We start from the raw sequence: 20,138 nt of genomic DNA, 5'->3' as shown, positions 1-20,138 counted from the left end.
CTTGGGTGTTGGCCTTAGGCATCTTCCTCCTGCTCCTGGGAGGTGCTGGCCCTGGACTGTTTTTTCCAAAATCAAACCTGTCTCTGAATGTCCTCTGCTTTGACAGCTATAGGCTTTTATTTTTTTTAATTTTATTGAAGTATCATTGATTTACAATTTAATTACTGCTATATAGCAACATGACTCAGTTACACATATATATTCTTTTTCATATTCTTTTCCATTATGGTTTATCATAGGATATTGAATATAGTTCCCTGTGCTATACAGCAGGACCTTGTTGTTTAGCCATCCTACATATACTAGTTTGCATGTGCTAGTCCCAAACTCCCAATCCTTCCGTCCTCTACCCCACTCCCTCTTGGCAACTACTAGTCTGTTCTCTATGTCTGTGCGTCTGTGTCTGTTTCATAGATAAGTTCATTTGTGTCATATTTTAGACTCCACTTATAAGTGATATATGGTATTTGTTTTTTTCTTTCTGACTTACTTCACCTAGTATGATAATCTCTATGTCCATCCATGTTGCTGCAAATGTCATTATTTCATTCTTTTTAATGGCTGACTAGTATTCCATTGTGTGTGTGTGTGTGTGTGTGTGTGTGTGTGTGTGTATCACAGCTCCTTTATCCATTCATCTATTGATGGACACTTAGGTTGTCTCCATGTCTTGGCTATTGTGAATAGTGCTGCTATGAACATAGAGATGCATGTATCTTTTTGAATTATAGTTTTGTCTGGACATATGGCCAGGAGTGAGATTGCTGAGTCATATGACAACTCTATTTTTAGTTTTTTGAGGAACCTCCATACTGTTTTCCATAGTGACAGCCATAGTTTGAGTCAGGGAATCCTGGCTTCTAATACTAACTCTTTAGGAGAAGTGTGACCCTGTCTATACCTTCCTTCTCTGAACCTCAGTTTCCTCATCTACAAAATGGAAATAATAACACATACCACATGGGGTAGTATTGGGGTAAATGAATTCAAAGCCTGGCAATGGTAATCTTTCTGGAAATGATGAGGATGAAGATGAGGCTGCTGATGGTGGTGGTGATACATGAGGTTTGCTTAGCTGATTAACCTAAATTAGTTGTGTCTGTGAGAACAGTGAGTCTTCCTCACATTTATGTGAAAAAGGAAATTTCTACCTTACTGTTGTTTTGAGGTCTCCATCAGAGACTCTCAGGAGTGCTGGCTGCCTAGCTGGCCCCCTGCTTCCCTTCTCCAGCTCATTTTGCCTAGAACAGAATGATCTTCTTAATCATCTCATGGCCCTTAAGGGAGTCTTTTTGCTAATGCTTTCAATTAACATCGGAGGCAGTATATAATCTGGCCTTAGCCGGCCTTCCTAATCTTCTCTCTCATTGCTTTTCCTCTGTAGATTTGATCATTCACAGTTAACTGTGCTGAGTCCCTTCCCACTGCTAATTGTTGTCTTTCCTGTTTGCTGTAAGTCCTGACCATTCCTCCTCAGCTCTTCATCTGTTATCGAAATTCCCATGTATTCTTTAAGCCCTGATTCACGTGCTCCCTCCCCTTTGAAATGGCCTCCACTCTCAGCGGCCAGAGACAAGGTCTTTTTATCTCAGGCTTCTGTTGGTTGCTTTCTTGTAGATCTTATCCATTGTGCAGAAATTAGCCTCAATTAAATGACCCTGAGATTGTCATCTAAGAGACTTCCTCTCTCAGTCCCCAGAGAATAAGGTCATGAGAGACTGCCTCACACTCAGTAAACTTATTCTTTGAGCCAGAATAAGAATGATCAAGGTGTTAGGTTGCACCATTTGAAATCATCCTTTGGGTGGCTGCAAGTGGCCATTTCATATAGTTCAGCTGGATGCACTGAGAATTGTACCTGTCACGTGGACAAGATGATCCATGCTTTATCTACTCAGTTGCAGTATAGACTGCCTGCTGTGTGCCGGGCACTGTGCAACACGTGGGAACACAGTGGGGAACGTGACAAACATAGTCACAGCCTTCGTAGGACTGGAGTCAAGCAACGTGGTTATCAGAAAGCTGCTTGGTAAGCATTTAACGAGGAAAGGGAGGGATTAGAATAATCACATGCCTCATGACATCGGTCTTACCTTTATGTGACCATCCCACCAGTAGGTGTGGTTTCACAAAAGGAACTGGCACAGAAACGTCCCCTGCCTACAACTCCATATATCTCTCTCCCCAATTCCAATGCCTGAGGCCCTGAATAGTGCTCAGATGGGGGCTCTTCACTTTGAACTTGGCAGTTCTTTGCTTTTTATGCTTCCGTGGATGACTAGATAAGTCTTTCTTTGAATATGTCAGGATATTCAAACAGGATCCATTCTCACTGACTGACTGGGTGACATTTGGACTCCTATGGTTAGGACTGCATTTTTATGCTCATTGATTGCTTTCATATTCTCACTGCCAGCTAGTAGTCCCGGTTTCTTTATTTCTAAGATGATGGTGACAATAGTAGTGCCTTTCTTGTAGGCTCTACCAGATGTTGTCTTATAAGATACTTTCCGTTCCCCCAGCCATATTTATGTCTGGGCTTCTGGCCATCTGTCGAGTCCTAGCCTTCACCTTGGCCACTGACTCCAGTAGCTCACGTGGTTCCTTTCCCGTCACTCTCACTGCCCTGGGACTGTACCGTCTAGTAAAGCATTTGCACTTAAGTCTTGCTTTAGACTGTGTATTCTAGGGCACCTGGGCTACGACTTGGGCCTCTTTTGAGAAATACATGAGATACTGCATTACAGGTGCTCAGCCCTGTACCTGTTATACATTCAGGATTCAATAAATATCAGCCTCTCTCTGGGGGGTGGGGTGGGCAGGCATTGTAAAGGGATGGTTTCTGTTATGGGCTCTGGGGTCTGACTTCCTTTTGTGTGACCTAAGGCAAGTTATTGAACTCTGTGTGCCTCAATCCCGCCTTCAATGAATGGAAGAAATCATTAACACCTAACAGGTTAACTAAAAGGATCAAATGGTTTGATCCTATACGTGTACATGTATTGCTGCTTAGGAGTGTGGCTGCACATGGTAGGTGCTTGATAAGTGTCAACTCTTGCTGTGCTTTGTATCATGACTTATGCACATTTCTTATCTCCCCTACCAGACAGGGAACTTCTTGAGCCTTGGTCATTTCCTAGTTGTGTCTGTTCATTCTAGAAGCGTTTGGGCTGTTACATATAGCTAAATATTTCTTAAATGAGCTAACAAGGAAAACCCAGCTCCCTCAGGATGCAAGTACATTGGCTCCTTTCCTGCTCATCCACTGAACTTTTGGAACGTAGCTGAGGCAAGGTATTTGAAAGACAGCCTCTAGTTTCTACGCTAGAATTTGGAAGTGGCTGACTTATGGGCTCTTAACTCTTGTTGATGCAGCAGGTTCAGAAGAAGGAAACGGATCCTTTTAAACCCAGTGGTTGGGCCCATAGCAGGGAAAGAAGTCATATGTCCTCCTCATTCCCCATTTTAAATTTCCATGTCTAGCCTTGAATTTAAAATTGATGTGTTTGTTTCTGTGGCTGGGAAATTCTAATTTGAATGTATAGGCCTTGTCTCTGCAGCTCTCCCCTGTAGGCTTAACAAGGGAAAGGTCAGGGCATCGCTAAGCTGGCAGCTAATGGCTTCTGCTTTAGTCAGTGGACATGTAAACAGTGTCAGGAGAATTGCTTCAGGCTGAGATTTCTGAGCCCTGTGCATACGGGGTTGCTGATCGCTTTTGTATTTTATTTTGTTTTATTTTGGAAGCCCGAGAAAGAAAAAAAACACTTGACCCAGTTAACAGATGTGTAGGAGCAGAGCCTGGAGCCAATTTATGCTGTAGATATATCCCTTGAGTTCCCACAGATGGGTTCTAGTGGGCATTTTCCATCCTTTAATGTCGCGAGCCCTCCAGTAGCTCCACAGGCACGTAAACCAAATCTGAGATGAGGCTTGTGGATGAGCTGGCTTCTTGATGTAAATATAGCTTGGGCTTCTTTGGGGGGGGTGGGGCGTGAGGGGGTTCTCAGATTTGTGGAGAGCGTACGCTTGGCAGCCAGGCTAAGTGCCTCCCTTTTCCCGTTGCCTCCAGCATGCAACTGCTTCATTCCCTGGCCTTGGTGCCTTGCACGTTGACGGCAAGTGTCTTCTCTCTCGGTATCTGGGTATGAATTGAGAGAGGATGGCATAATAGTTCACATACCTTCCAGAGGAAGTGGTGAATGTGAGATTGCCATGTGTGCCCCACATTCACTTTGGAGGTCCTTTCAACCCCAAAACAGGTCTAGCGTAGGGCTGAGGTGCTCTATAGAATCGTACCATCTGGGATAGGATGCTGGTGGGTCCTTCTTGAGCAAGACACAACCTTTCTGTACCTTAGTTTTCTCACCTATAAAATGGGGTTGTTATAAAGGTGAAATGAGATCATGTACATAAAGAACTTGAAACATTCTGACACACAGTAAATGTTGACAAAAATGTTAGTTATTCTTATATCATCATTCTCATTAGATATTCTGCGGAAACTTCAAGCCGGGACTGTCAGAGGGCAGGCTCTTCAGTCTCAATTTTTCAACTGATTCACTCCATTCATCCCCCAAACGCTCGCCACACACATACACGCACCTCACCATGCCTTATCCTGGAGCTGCCCAAACTTTATTCATATACTGCCTCCACAGTTTTCCTGAATTCATGGACCATGTGTTCTGTTGTTTAATATTTTTCTTTAAATCAGCTTACTTTTCACTTTAATGAAGTTACTTTTGAATAATACTAGTGCTACCTTTTGTTGCTATAGTTACTAATATATAGGTGTGTATATTTTTGCTTCTCTGAGCTGAGATAAATAAGAAGTCGAATTTTTAAATGTTTGTCTGCACACCTCCTGAAATGACCCGGCCTTCCAGTGGTGTGCGCCCCACGCTTGGAATCACTGCTTCCTCCACCCACCCTTTCCTGGCCTTACAGTGCTGCTTCCCGCTCTGTGCCTTTGCATCTACTGAGCACTCTGTCTGTTAGGCCTCATTTCTATTCGTCCCCGGTGGATTCCTGGCCATCAAGGTCCTGCTTCAGTGTGACTTCTATGAGGACTTCGTTGCTCTTCCAAGCAGCTGCTTGCTGCATCCTCTGGTCTCCCGGCATTTCTCGTATCAGGCGAGGACCGATCGTCTTCATCTTGGTCTCTTGGTCATCTTGGTCTCCCTGCAGACTATGAACTCCTCCAAGACAGAGAGTGTATCGTACTTACCTCTGTACTCCCTTCAACTAGCAAGGTGTCTGTACCCAGTAGGTGCCCAGTAATGGTGGAACCAGATGGGTCTGCACTGATGGGAAATGGAAGCCGTCTATGTTGGGGGGCAACGTGGTGGTGGAGCGTCCTTGGTGAAGATGAGGATGGGGGAAATTTTCCTGAAAACGAGACTCTCCATTGACCTCTCTTTTCCCTGATTGCGTCCCTCCTGCCTGCTTTCCCCCGTCCCCCAGGTTATGAGCAGCCGTTTTCTGCCCTATGACAACATCATCACAGACGCCGTGCTCAGCCTTGATGAGGACACCGTGCTTTCAACCACTGAGGTAAGCAGCCTCGCTGAGGAGGGGCAGCGGGCTCTGCGGGCAGCCACCTCAAAACCCAAGGTACTGGTGCCTCTTTTGCCTTTGCCTTGGCCAAGCCCAAAACATTTTTCAGAACCTCCTGCAGAGTCGGTTTGAATCAACCCAGTTCCTGTGAGCACCTTGGCCTGCCACCTGGCACCCCGATAAGGGCATTTTCCCCTTTGTTTCCTCTGCTAATTGGCTCCCCTCCTGCCTGCCCTCCTCTATTTTTTTTTTCTTTCTTTTGTTTTTAAGCAGCTCAGGTGCGGGCAGGTGTGCAGAGGGACCCAGGGGAGGTAGGTGGGGGTACCTGTTTAGCATTTTCTTGAATCCATGCTGTCCAGAGCCCGTTTTTCCCGGTTCTCCCGACGCCTGTGCGGGCGGGCGTGTGTTGCCTCTGTTGGGGAACACTATTCTGGGTTCTAAAGGCAGCTTTTCTATCTTGGTTAGAAGTGCGCCTTTCTTTCACCCACACAAGAGCAAACGGTTTCACTTGAAGGCCGAGATGGAGATCCCTGCTATTTCAGATGTTCAGGTATTTGTGCCAAAAATAAGATTACGCAAAGCAATGTGTGAGGGGGAGGGAGAGAAGAGGAAAGATAGATATGCTAGAAAACCAATTTTTACAACTTGAATGAATATTGATCCCTGAAACCTCACTTAAAACCGTAGAGGGGACCGAAGACAGTTACACACAAATGTAGTAGATCGCAAATACATTATTCATGGTAGCTGCTAAAAAAAAGCGTGGAGACTTAGCTACTCATCCCCTACCTCTTCTTTTATTACTTTTTATTCACAATCATTTTCTTTTCAATTTAAACATCGACACTTACCAGCAGGCATTTTCCTGGACGCCAGTCTGCTTCTAACGACCTGCTACCCGCATAGCCAGGACTCATGTTAACTTGGGCTGGCGGTCTCTGTGTCTCTTCACATTCCATGGATGCTTCCAATTTCCATCAAATGGAGTCGAGCAGACGTTCTGTGTAAGGACAACCAAAATCACCCCGGGACAAAATGTCCTGGGCCTCACCTTGGTCGAATGCTTTCCATGTAGCCCAAGCTCTATAAATACTTGGTGAATGAGTGATGCTGGAGGGATGCCTGCTGCGTGGATGAAAGTGTGAACACACAGCCAATTGTGTCATGTGTGAGTCGGCAAGAGAAAGAGGGGGCACGGGGGGAAGATGCTTAATGTTCAGAGGGGATGACAGCAATGGAATACAGGGAACGGGACACTCCAGCTTGCATTTTTCTCCTGCTTCCTGCAAAGGAAGCTGGCATCCCCAGAGCACATGTATTCAACAAGTATTTATTTGAGGGATGTCTTTGTTCTGGTCCCCGTGCCCCGTACTTTGATTACACAGTTCCTGCCTGTAGCCGCCAGAGTCCTGGAAGCAAATAGAATTCAAGTCAAGTGATTCAAATGAAGGGATTTAGGACGATTTAGGGAGGTGGGTGGGGTGAAAGGACCCCAGAGGAAATGGAGAGGCACCTGGGGTGTGGCAAGAGCAGGAAGAAGCTCCCACTTCTAGGCCTGAAGGAGTGAAGGAAGGAAAGGGGGGACTTGGGAAGGAGAGGCTGCCCTACCAGAGCTATGGTCATGGAGGGACGTGGCACCTGCCAGAACTCTGGTGTGAAAGCTGGAGGGGGGAGGGGAGCAGGAGAGAAGTACTGCCCTCTCTCTGTCCCACCTCCATTGTCCTGCCAGCAACTCCCATTGACCTAACCCAATCAGCCGCCAGCCGGCAAGGAGGACGAGGTTGTGCCGTCCATAGCGTTGCACTGTCTCAGGCGCAGGGCATGACAAGAAGAGCAGAGAGCGGCGTCTTGGAGGGCAGACAGCGGAAAGGCAGCACGTTGCCAAGGTGGAACGTACAGTCAAGACTACAGCATGTACCTAAACCATTACCCTGTGACCTGAAGTATTGACTCACCTCTCATCTTCCCCTGGGCACAAGGCAATTGATCTCTCACTAGGATTTGTTTCTCTCGGTCCCACGGTGAAATAACTTTCAGCTGCTGTGATGTATCCATGGGCTGGTGAATTTCTTTTCAAAGAATAGCAATGCCAGCCTCTCAGTGCGTGCTGGGAAGAACATGTGTTATGTGTGGAGCAATTAGAAGTCAGCGTGGGTTGAACATGAGAGGTAAATTTCAGAGGCTGGCCGTCTGGTTTACTTTTCTGGCTGATCAGTGGAGCGGTCCTGCTGCCTAACACGGTGGAGCACAAGGAGTTCTCTTGTCTCTTTTTTAGGTGGATAGATGTTGGTCCATTTTATTTCCTCTCTAAGGATTCTTAGCTTGTTTAAATGCCTCTCTGTAGTATCAAAGATAGATTCTTAAACAGTGTCCTATAAAGTGTATTAGACAGAGTTGGTTTATAGTTATTTACATTTATCTGGGTTGCTGCAGATTCTCAAAGGAAAACAGATGTTGGTTTTTTAAGAGAAGAGGCCATAAGCTGACCTTTGCCTCCTTTGATGTGTTAATGAGCTGCGTGAAAGCAGAACTATCACAAGAATCATAGTTTTATCGGAATTTACTTTTGAGTTGCTTTGAAATGACTTGAAACGGGTTTGAGATAGTAAGGAATTCATGTGCTGAAAACACCCCATCGGGTTCTATAGTAGTTGCCAGGGTATGTGTCTCCTTTTCAAAGGATAATGGAAAACCCCAAAGAGTGCTGACAGCCAGGCTGATTCTTTGACGACAGGCTGCATAATGTACTGTCCCATCAGTTGGCGCCATTAGTATTGAGCGCCAGTGACGATGTGCAGGTTATCTTGACCTGGTTTCAATTTTCTGGCAAATACTGTCCTTTCCCCTGCTGTCTTTTAACTTTGAGGTGCCCCTTGCCCCACCATGCTTTCTTAATGTATGTTCCAACATGCTACGTTCCCCATATCCCGATATTATAGCTTGGGGGAACAAGCTATATTGTTAAGGCTTTCTTATCTTGAGTCAGGGCACCAAACTAAATCTTCATAAAAGTTTAAATTCATGGCTGTTTACAAAAACAGTGTCTTCTAAGCCCCAAGAATTCAGAGATAAAAGGACCCTTACAGATCACCAAGGCCAGTGTTTCTCAAAGCTAGGATTTCACTGACATGTTTACCTACGATGAGGCTTAAAAAAAAATGCATTTTAAAGAAAAATATTAACTAAGTCCTTGACTGCGGGGTGGGAATGTGGCAAAATGAGCAATGATGGTAACGCATGTGGTGAAAGCTTGGGAAATACTCATCTAGGCTTCTTTACTCTGTCTTGTAATTGAGGTAAAATTCACCTAGCATAAAATGAACCATCTTCAAGTGTACAATTCAGTGACATTTAGTACCTTCACAGTGTTGTACACGTATTACCTCTACCTCATTGAAATGAAACATTTTCATTACCCAAAAAGGAAGCCCCATATTCATTAATCAGTCACTCCTTATCCTTTGGAACTGCCAATCTGTGTTCTGTCTCTACGGGTTTGCTTATTCTGGACACTTTATATAAATGGAATCACACAATATGGGGCCTTTTGTATGTGGCTTCTTCCACTCAACATAATGTTTTCAAGGTCCATCCATGTGGTAGCACGCATCAGTATTTCATCCTTTCTATAGCTGAGTAATATTCCATTGACTGGATATACCATATTTGTTTCATATATTGATGAGTTGATGGCATTTCTGTTGTTTCCACCTTTGGGCTATTGTGAACAGTTATTTGCTCTGCTTTTGAACCCCTGGGAGATCAGGAACTGGACCTGCCAGCATCACTCAGCCCCCCAGCCACCATGACAGGGCCAAGACTTGAAATATCTGTGGAATAAAGGAAATTTCCATTTGCATTACTTATCAAGAAGAGATAAAGCAAAGGTGGTTGGGTAGATGTGTAACGTGTATAAGATAAATTGTTTTCAACACTGAGGCAACAGAGCTAGAAGGGAAGCTATGATAACAGTACACACAAAATCTGAAACCAGATGGCTTGGGTTCAGATCTTGGCTGTGCCACTTACTAGAAAAATTATTTAAACCTCCATATCCTTAGCTTCCCTCTCTGTAAAATGGAGGCTCTAAAATTACCTACTTCACAAGGTTATTGTGAAGATGAAATGAGTTAAAACATGCAAGTACTTATAACCATGCCTTATCGCATTATAAACATTACACAGTTGTGAGCATTATAAGATTGTTTGCTGTTACTGGGTTTTGGGGGGGGTTGTTTTGTTTTGCTTTTACTTTCTGTATATTGTTTTATTTATCATTCATCAAATAATCATAGAAAGTCAGAAGTGAGTCTACACATTTGAAAACACACTATTTGCTAATTACAAATGTTAGCTTTGTAGCAAGTTCAGAAGTGCCTGCTTTGGGTTATTTTGAGCACTAGGAAGTCATTTCACTGCATTTCCTTTAAAATAATTTTGGCCTTGTCCCCACTTACTCCTAGTGATTTTTCACTGTGGATGCGTTTTTTAAATTTCCCTCGCACTGAGCATCTTCACACCTGAGAGACCTGAATTAACATTCTTGATGATATCTGCATTGTATTCCTGTTAGAACTTATGTGCTTTTTAAACACATTTTCTCTGGCTCGTAAGTGGTTGCTTTGATTTTAGTCACTGTGGCTTTGCTGTGTGCTGCTGCTGATGTATGCTGTATATTCATAGTCTAGATGTATACCGAAAATCCACTCCTGTTTATAAAACAGATGCGTTTATGCGTGCCATCAGTCAGTGGTCGCATGTCCTTTGGGGCTGAGGGGAAATCAGCTGATTTTTTGACTTTTTAGCTTGAATAGACTGGATTTCTGAAGGACATATCCACCAATGTTTTGTTTTGTTTTTTCCCTTCTTTCCACACTACTCTGAAGTTTCTTTAACAGAAAACATTAAAATGTGCATAATTATGGGGCAAAATGTCAAGCAGTCAGTTTAATTTGCTGATGAATACATGGACTTAATGTTTCGCAACAGCCCCAGGATTTCGCATTACAAGTTAGCAGGGGGAAGGTAATGTTTTGTTGACATTTGTTAATGCTGCTGATTGCTTGTTTGGCTTGTATTCTGCCTGCAGGTGGATTTTGCCTTCACCGTGTGGCAGAGCTTCCCCGAGAGGATTGTGGGGTACCCTGCGCGCAGCCATTTCTGGGATAACTCTAAGGAGCGGTGGGGGTACACGTCCAAGTGGACGAACGACTACTCCATGGTGTTGACGGGAGCTGCTATTTACCACAAGTGAGGAGTTTGGACATCCTCTTCTGTCGCTGCTTATATTAGTTTCTGGTGGCCGCAGAAACGAGAGCTTGGGCCAAATCTTGTTAACAACCTTCATGGAAATTAGTATGAAAAAGCCCCGTTTCACTTTTGTTGATGTGGCCAACATGTATCTTTGAAACCAGTGAAACCTCTTGGCTTATTGCATCTTTAGAAATGATGGTAGAGCACCATCTTCAGTGAGCCTGAGGTGTGGAGATGCACTCAGGACGTATTGAGTAACTGAACGTGTAGAAGAACAACAAAGTAAACTCTTACTTGAGTACCTCCCAGCACTGTTCTAGGTGCTTGGGATTTACCGACTGAGTAAAATAGGAAAAAAACTATCTGCCCGTGCAGGTTTTGTATTCTAACAAGGGGAGACGCAATATACATAATGATTCTGTAATATGTTAGGAGATAAGTTATATAGCAAAAGGACAAAGCAGAGCAGGGCAGAGGTGGAGAAAGGGCAGGTTGGGGGGTGTAGGGTGATCCTCATTGAGCCGATGAGATTTGAGCGGAGACTTGAAAGGAGGAAGGAAGTCACCCAGGAGAATACCTGTAGGAAGAGTGCTCTAGTGTAGGGAGCAGTGTGAAAAGATGCCCTGAGGCAGGATGCTAGAGGAATATCCAGAAGCCCGATGTGACCAGAGTGGAGTGAGGGGCAAGCAGGTGAGAGAGGTCATGGGAGCCCAGAGGCAGGACCCTGCTGTCCATCATGAGGACTTGACTATGTTTTAGGTGACATGGGGAGCCGGTGCAGGGGTGAGAGCAGAGTAGTCTTTCTTATGTTCTGGGTGTCCACTATGAATGCTGTAGTGAGGTTAGACTATAAGGGGGTCAGGGGAGGACCAGGGAGACCTATTACGAGGTAACTGACATTATCTAGGCAAGAGATGGTGGAGCCTCGATCAGGAAGTGGGCAGTAGTGATGAGATTGTGGGCATATTTTGAAGATGCTCCAGCATAATGTCCTGACAGACTGGATACAGAGTTTGATGACTCTCAGGTTTTTTGACCTGAAGAGCTAGAAGTATACAGTAAGCCATCAACAGAATTGGGAAAATGTATAGATGGAATAGGTATTGGGGAAAATACAGGAGTTCAGTCTTGGGCATGTCGGGACATTTAAAAGAGTATGTTGAAAAAGGTCAGGGATGGAGGTATAAATTTAAGAGATGCTTGCATAGATTTGGTCTTTAAAGCCAGGGGACTCAGGTAAGATGGCCAAATTCGTGAGTGTAGAAAGCTAATGTTCCTGACTCAGTCATTCTTGAAATCCCCTCCTTAGTAAGGTGAACACACCAATCTTAACCTGGTCTTTTTTTAGTAAAAAATAGAGAATCCGGTCATCTCAAGGATGGAGTTGGAAATGCACAAGGTATAAGCATTAGGGTGACTGAATCTTGATCTCAAGATTCCACCTCTTTCTTCCTGCCACCACCACTCAGTGAATCAAATTCATTCAGATGATTTTTCCTATAAATATATACTATATGTTCCTCAAAAAAAAAAAATAGTAGAGTGAGAAATAATTCAAATTAATTGTGAATTCTCCATAATGATTGACCGCCAGATTGATTGGGTTTTTGCTCTGACAGTGTTGAAATACAGGCGTATAGGTCAAAAAAAAAAAATGGAATGGTTATATTGTAGAACTCAGAGTTATGGGGTATTACTGAATACACTTCTGATTAAACCAATAATTAAAATTGTAAAGCAGCTTGTAATAATTTGTGGATCATGTGTAAGTAACTTCTCTGGCCATCTAATTATGCAGTTTCTAACCAACCAGCCTGATATTAAAGTTAGGCTGGGCGAGCAGTATCTGCATCTCTGTGTATCTCTGTACCTTGTTCCCTTGTCTGTAAAACAGGGATAATAATAGTACCTACATCATAGGTTTCTTATAAGGATTAGATGAGGCATTTCTTGTAAAGCACTTTAGAACATTACCTGGTGTATAGTATGTACCACATAAATGACAATTGTCACCATCATCATCAACCATGATATGTGCAGGAATTCAAAGAATGAGTATGTGTTTTCTCTCAAAGAAGACCACCTATTATTATACAGTGATGGCCCCTGCTGAAACCTGTCTTTGGTTTGTACAGATATTATCACTACCTTTACACCCATTACCTGCCAGCCAGCCTGAAGAACATGGTGGACCAATTGGCCAACTGTGAGGACATACTCATGAATTTCCTGGTGTCTGCTGTGACAAAATTGCCTCCAATCAAAGTGACCCAGAAGAAGCAGTATAAGGAGACAATGATGGGACAGGTAAGAGAAAGAGAACTCCCCTCCCTTGCTGTGCTCACTGGTGGCTCAGTCTGAGGCATAATGAGACGGTATCAGGAAACAAACCACATCCAAAAGCTCTGAGGGAGTGTATAGTTGGCACGTGGGTAATGGGGAAGATGTAAGTCAAGGGTATCTTTATGTCAAGAGTATAAAAGCTATCTAAATTGGTGCAGCCACTGTGAAGAAAAGTATGGAAACTCCTTAAAAGACTAAAATTAGAGTTACCATATGATCCAGCAAGCCCATTCCTGGGCATATATCCAGAAACATGGAAGCAGCCTAAGTGTCCATCCATAGATAAGTGGATAAAGAAGATGTGAGACATATATATATGCAATGGAATATTACTCAGCCATCAAAACGAATGAAATAATGCCATTTGTAGCAAGAGGGATGGACCTAGAGATTATCATACTAAGTGGAATAAGTCAGACAGAGAAAGACAAATATATGATGTCGCTTATATGTCAAATCTTTAAGAAATGATACAAAAGAACTTATTTACAAAACAGAAATAAACTCACAGACATAGAAAACAAACTTATGGTTACCAAAGGGGATATTGGGTGGGGGGAGAGAGAAATTAGGAGTTTAGGATTAACAGATACACACTACTATATATAAAACAACAAGGACCTACGGTATAGCACAGGGAACTGTACTCAGTATCTTGTAATAATCTATAATGGAGAAGAATCTAAAGAAGAATAGATATATATATGTATAGCTGAATCACTTTGCTATATACCTGAAACTAACACAATATTTATACTTCAAAGAAAATTAAATAAAAAATAAAAGCTCTCATGTGACCTACAAGGTAGCATAAGAAAGACCTCTTTTCTCCAGCATTAAAGACCTACAGAGAATTTATGCAAGTTTATTGTAGGTGTTTAATGAATAGCTAATAATACTCTCAACACAGCCTTCTAGTGGTTGTTCTTGAGTTGGATGAGCATTGTGGAGGCAGATGAGGCAATATTTGATTTTCAGTGTTCGAGCCAGCATTTAGTAGCTGTAGGCAAGTCAATTGCCTTCTGAAACTCAACTGTCTCATCTCTAAATTGGAAATGGTGAAATCTACCTCACAGCATTGAGGTCAGATGTATGAAAGCTTTTATCAAAGTAAAATGCAGTGTTGTGTCGTAAATGATTAGTACTAAAGATACTTTCGGGGAAATATAATCCAACTTTCTCTTTTTACAAGTAAGAAAACTAGGATCCAGAGAATTTAAGCATATTGCCAGAAGTCACCCAGGATTAGAGACAGCAACTTGGAGTTGAATCCTGGGCTCTGTTTCTTCCACTATTTACTCTTCTACATCCCAGGGTCCTTTTATTCATCTTGGACAGAGCCCAGTTATATGAGAAAGCAAACTCTGTAAGACCATTTAGATCTACGCAAGTTAAATCATGGAGGATCCAGCAGGATTTGAGTCAACCTAAAAGGACATACTTATGTCGTTATATCAGTTCAATTTGGGGGGTTTTCCATGTACCTTGTTCTAACAGTTATTGAAAATCACATATAAATCTAGCTTTTGCAGAGGAAAATGTAACCAGGTCTCTTTTTAACACATTTGATGGTTTTTCATTCACTGAATTAAGTAAGAGCAAAAAATTTATAGGATTTTAAGTTTATAAAATTTAATCATTTAATATTTACCAAATATGTACAGGTTATCAGGCATTGTTCTAGGTACTAGATAGTGGACAAAGCGAAGAGTCTAGTGGAAAATTCTGTTATTTCCCTCTAACTACTAAAAGGACAGGCAAGAGGATTTACAAGAATTTGTCATTTTTAAGACTGAAAGACTTTTCAAATTCAAGCAAAATGTATTGAGCATCCATGCATATTCATGTTTAATATCTCATTTAAGGATACACCATTCCTTTAATATTGTTCGCTCAGAGAGTCCTCTGGACTTCCCTGAGGTTATACATAAATTAGGGGTGGAACTCTAATAACATATGGTTTCTTAGGGGTTGGTTTTTTACCCTTTTCATAGGTTTCCCTAATTCTACCAAACCCATATTTCTAGTGACGTTACACATCTTTTGGAACAAATCTAAATTTAGTCTAAGGTCTAACTAGACATATCTAGCTAGATAAGTGCTGTATTTGGCCCCTTCTTCCCATCATATACACTAGTTTATTGAATGTTTGTGTGACTGGTGAAGTAAATGGATTTCACGCTCTAAAATTATGCTTATATAACACAGAAAATATATCTTCTCTACTATGTTGGCTGACCCAAAATGTTAAAATCAAGAGGCAAAAAAAGACTTGAATGGTTCACCTGGACTTTTTTTTTTTTTTTTTTCATCTGTAAGAGAATAAGAATGAGCTTAGGCTCTTGACAGTGTTTCCATTTGTGTATGTGAGCACTTTCCCGGATGCAGGGGGTCTGGCCCTTTGGGAATGAGCAGGCCAATCATAAATGGCCTGCAAGCTCATCCCAAATTAGGAGCAAAATGGAGGTACCTTTGGGACTGTTGGCTCTGATATGGACTCAACTGGTCAGCTTAATTTGATACTCTCTCTAATTTACCAAGCAGAGTTCCTCTAGTACAAATGGTACAGAATGAAACCTGAGTTCTGCCCCTTTCTAGCCTTGAACAAACAATTTTAACTTCCTTGAACCTGCTTCCTCACCTGTACAGTGGAGATGTTATTACTTGAGTAGATAACTTGACCAGGTTGCTGCGAGGCTCAAATGAGCTCATGAAAACACTTTACAAGTAGTGTTTTGTTTGTTGTTCTGCTGCTCCAAGGTAACTTGACATTTGTGTTAACCTTCGATGGTTACTTTCAAGCATATTGACACTTGCGGTTTTAAAGTGACTCTGAGTGATTGTCCCAGCAAAATGTACCTTCCTGTGAAAGTATCTGCTAACAATGCATGAGGATACAAACACATTACACACACACACACACACACACACACACACACATACATATATACACATACATATATATACATCATTAAACAGTTGCCTGTTGACATAAATGAGTTTGTGTTTTTTTCCAACATAATTGGGCAGCCCACCTTTTCCTCGTTTCATAAAAACAAGATTTTAAAGACATGCTTAGCTGGTCTATTTAAATTTCAGCACTCAAGTCATTTCAGGCTTTCTTTTAAATCAGTGTCAGTCATTTAAATGGTCTAAAAGTATTTAACCCACCTTAGAGTCAACATGGCGAGCTAAAGAGATGGCAGCCATCTTCCTACTTACCCAGAATCAACCAAATTAACAGGAGGGTTTTAGAAAGTTATCCTTGAAACCATAATCCCATTATCAGTCATTGTATTTGCTCCCAGTGCAAAGACAGCAGTTGAGGTTCAGCTGGGAGGTCCTTCACGGGCCAGAGAATGTGTCAGTCCCCATGGGTCTTTGCATGTTTGGGACATTGGGAAACGTGGCAGGTCTTGGGAAAATCTTCCCGCGAGGCTGAAAATCCAGATCCCATGCTTGCATCTTCACCAGGCACGTGGATGGGGCGGCGTGGTGGCCAGGCCGGACCCCGAGTCCTGCCTCGGGCCCGCGAACCTGACTTCGTTTTCAGCCGGGCATGCGTCTCACCTAGCACCTGTCTCATCGTCGTCCTTGTTTCTCTCCCTCTCCCCAGACCTCTCGGGCATCCCGCTGGGCAGACCCCGACCACTTTGCCCAGCGACAGAGCTGCATGAATACATTTGCCAGCTGGTTTGGCTACATGCCGCTGATCCACTCTCAGATGAGGCTCGACCCCGTCCTCTTTAAAGACCAGGTGTCTATTCTGCGGAAGAAATACCGAGACATTGAGCGACTCTGAGGAACCCGGCCAAGTGGGGGAGGGGAGCGAGAAGGGCCGGAGGAGGATGGGGTCAGCGGCTCTCTCCTCCCGGTGCAGATCCGCTCAGCAGCGGGGCTAGATTGTGCCAAGCGTCCAAATAAACTGAGATGAACAAAGTGACAAACAAAGGAAAATAAAGAGGCCAATGGAACCTCTACTCCTGACTCGTGGGACTGCACAGGACTGCTCCAGACTCACCTCACTGGCTTCTATGTCCCAAGACTAGGTTGTGTACAGTTTAATTATGGAACATTAAATAATTATTTTTGAAATGATTGCTATGCAGGTTTAAACTTTTTTAATGATCAAAACTATTAAAAACCAGAGTTCTTTCTTTAATCAAAATTGTGTTGGTTGTGAATATTTCAAAGCTGCTGCTCCTCTTCCCACAAAGAGCATTGCTGTTGGTCACACAGGGTGCCCTGCGGTTACAAAAAGTTAAGACTTCATGGAAAACACCTTAAGTCACTCTATCCATATCAAGAAATAACCGAGCATAGATAAGACAAGTTCATTCTTCAGCTTTGCCAGTGCAAATTGTTTTCCATTTTGAATCTGCAGATGCACTTGACCTTTTATCTCTAAAATGTTGCTGCATGAAAGAAAGTGTTATGACCTCCACGTAGACAGTTCTAACTGAAAACTTTATGTTTGAGATGTAGAAGTACGATCATCTCTTTCACTGGGGGGTGGGGGGGTGGGGGAGTTAGTACCGAGAAAACACTAGTATAATTAAGAAATGTCCACTTTGCACAAGGGACCATGCAAATAATCCACAAGCATGTTAGCGAGATGGAAGTGTGGACCCACAGTAGTAACCTAGTGCTTTTCAGAGGGGTGGGTTAGATTACACATTCAGCCACTGACACACGTCTGCTTAGGGCTGGGGAAAGGCTTTGGTTTCAAGGCAGAGGAAGAATGAGTATACTGGTGGCAGAGCAAGAGTCACAAGACAAGCTCTTGTCACGCCTGTGAAAACCTCAAGTTTCAGAAGCTTCTCTATTGAGAAAGAAGTAATAATGTCTAAATTCCCACCACTGAACGTGAGGATTGCTGAAAGTAACAGAAGGTGTATCTCACCATTGGGACCCTGATACCACTTTTAGCCAAACATTGTTTTGAGCAAGAATCTGGAAAATGAAATAATCAGAAACAAATGTGAATACTGTTTTATTTCATTTTAATTTTTAAATCTGTAGAATCTGTAGTTTAGTTGTGCTTCTTGTTAAAAAGAACATTTCTATCCCTGCAAATGCTGCTTTGAACTTCTGATTATTATAAAATTGCAATTACAAACATAAAATATATTCCTTGACTCCACTGTAAAAGATGGAGACTTCTGAGAGTAAATGCTTGCTTCTACTTGGAAGAGGCAAGAGAGAATAGAGAAGAGGAAGACATTATTGCGTCCTCTTGTGCTGAATAAACAAGAAGCACTTTTTTTTTTTTTTTTGCCTGTAAACTCTCATACATCTCAGAAATTTGTTTCCAGCATTGGGTTAGAAGAAAATCTCATCACAGAATTATGCTCCAATGACTTCAAGTGCCTAGCTTAGGTCAGTGGAAGCCATCTAGGAGATTTCACCTCATCCTTGTTTTGTAGACATCTGGAAGAGAAAGAGGAACTTGCATTCTCTGAACACTGGAGAAGTGACTCAATGTGCTGCCTAGTGACAGAGCAAGGACCAGAGCCCACGTGTCCTGATGTTGTGTTGTGAGTGGTGCACAGGCAAGGAACTTCAGTGAAAGACGGGCTTTTCTCTGCAGCCTCGTGACTCAGGAGAGCTCCCTAAATCTCTCTCTCATCCAATGTGACCCAGCTTTAGCCCACTCTCATACGAGTGACATTCTCTGCTAAGTGGAGTGATTATCTTTTAAGTATTTGTTTAAAAAAACAATTCTTAGGTCCGTGGTACTTGCACTTGTAACCTTCCATAAAATGCCCAAATAGGTTTCATACCATTTAAACTGCAGCGCTCAGAAACTTAAAGGGTTAGCAATTAATCCTTATTCATCTGGCCTTTGAAATTTTATATTTAATTCTTTAGGTTTGCCAAATTATTCTTGTATCTTTCTCCTTTGCAAAAATGAATGTGATACTTTTGTTCAACGACCCCCTGTTGACTTGCAACTCATGTTGTCATCTTGGCTTGCAGATCTATGTCCCTCATTGTGTCACATGAATGGATTCAGGGAACTGCTTTGCCAGATTCACCTGTCACAAAGCTCACAGGGCATATTCTCCACCAACAATGTGTGTTATGTGAGAAAAAAAAAAGATAGTAATTATAAATGAGAACAGGGTCTGACATCCTTTTCAGCCACTTGAAATCTCCATGGTTTTATTTTATGTCATCCTCAGAGCACATCTCTTTAGAATGCTGGCCAGTATGTTCTTTTCCCTTTTGGAACCTACAGCTGGGAATAGAACAATGCTTAGCAAATCAGCGAGGACCAACAGTAAGATGTAATTTTAATTCACTTAAGCAAGAGTTGTATTTCACTGCAGCAAGTTGACAAATCATAGCCATCTCTGTAGGACGTCAGGAGTTATCTCTCAGTCGACTTTGACGATAACCAGGGTCCCAAAGTTGGCCAACATGAATTGGGAAGAAGCCAAGACCAGAGAGTACAGTGCCAGCCACGCAATGAATTTCATGCAGAAACTCTGTAGAGGACTTGGCCACTTATAATTTCCACACAATATCTTTTTCCCGCTCTACATTAGGACATATGATCTTAAAAATAATTTTTTTTCACTTTGGTGTACAGCGAAAACTGGCACAACAGTGTAAAACAATTATATTTCAATAAAGAGCTTAAAAAATAATTTTTTTTAAAGCTGACATGTATTCATGCGAACAGGCTTATAAAAATCAAGTTTACATAAACATGAACCATATCACCTTTGTTGAAGACCACAAAATGACCCAAAATTGAGGCTGTAGAGAAAAACCCATGAAATAATCATTGTAGTCATGTCACAAAAGATAGCTAGGCAGGCCTACCTGGACATATATTGGCACACTTTCCAATAGGATGCTTCAGAGGAAGTGAAATATCTGCTACATGAAATTTTATGTGCATTACACTTTAATTTCTTCTTGTTCCAAATGGTGCTCAAGGAAGGATCAATCTCAATTGCTTCCTTCAGTTTTTCTTT

General features: G+C 42.4%; 1 protein-coding gene across 1 annotated transcript in view; it reads left to right on the top strand.

Moving 5' to 3' along the window:
• EXT1 (exostosin glycosyltransferase 1) overlaps window positions 1-17,114 on the top strand; it is a 277,662-nt gene extending 260,548 nt beyond the window's left edge. Inside the window, exons 8-11 of the mRNA XM_057734204.1 lie at window positions 5,464-5,553; window positions 10,646-10,806; window positions 12,945-13,116; window positions 16,769-17,114. Coding sequence (XP_057590187.1) covers window positions 5,464-5,553; window positions 10,646-10,806; window positions 12,945-13,116; window positions 16,769-16,954 — 609 coding nt within the window. The 3' untranslated portion in view covers window positions 16,955-17,114. The remainder of the gene's footprint in view (window positions 1-5,463; window positions 5,554-10,645; window positions 10,807-12,944; window positions 13,117-16,768) is intronic.
• The last annotated feature ends 3,024 nt before the right edge of the window (window positions 17,115-20,138 follow it).

Source organism: Hippopotamus amphibius, chromosome 5 (genome assembly GCF_030028045.1).
Source record: "Hippopotamus amphibius kiboko isolate mHipAmp2 chromosome 5, mHipAmp2.hap2, whole genome shotgun sequence".
NCBI lineage: Eukaryota > Metazoa > Chordata > Mammalia > Artiodactyla > Hippopotamidae > Hippopotamus > Hippopotamus amphibius.
Note: the sequence above shows the minus strand (reverse complement) of the source record. Positions and strands in the feature narration are given on the sequence as shown.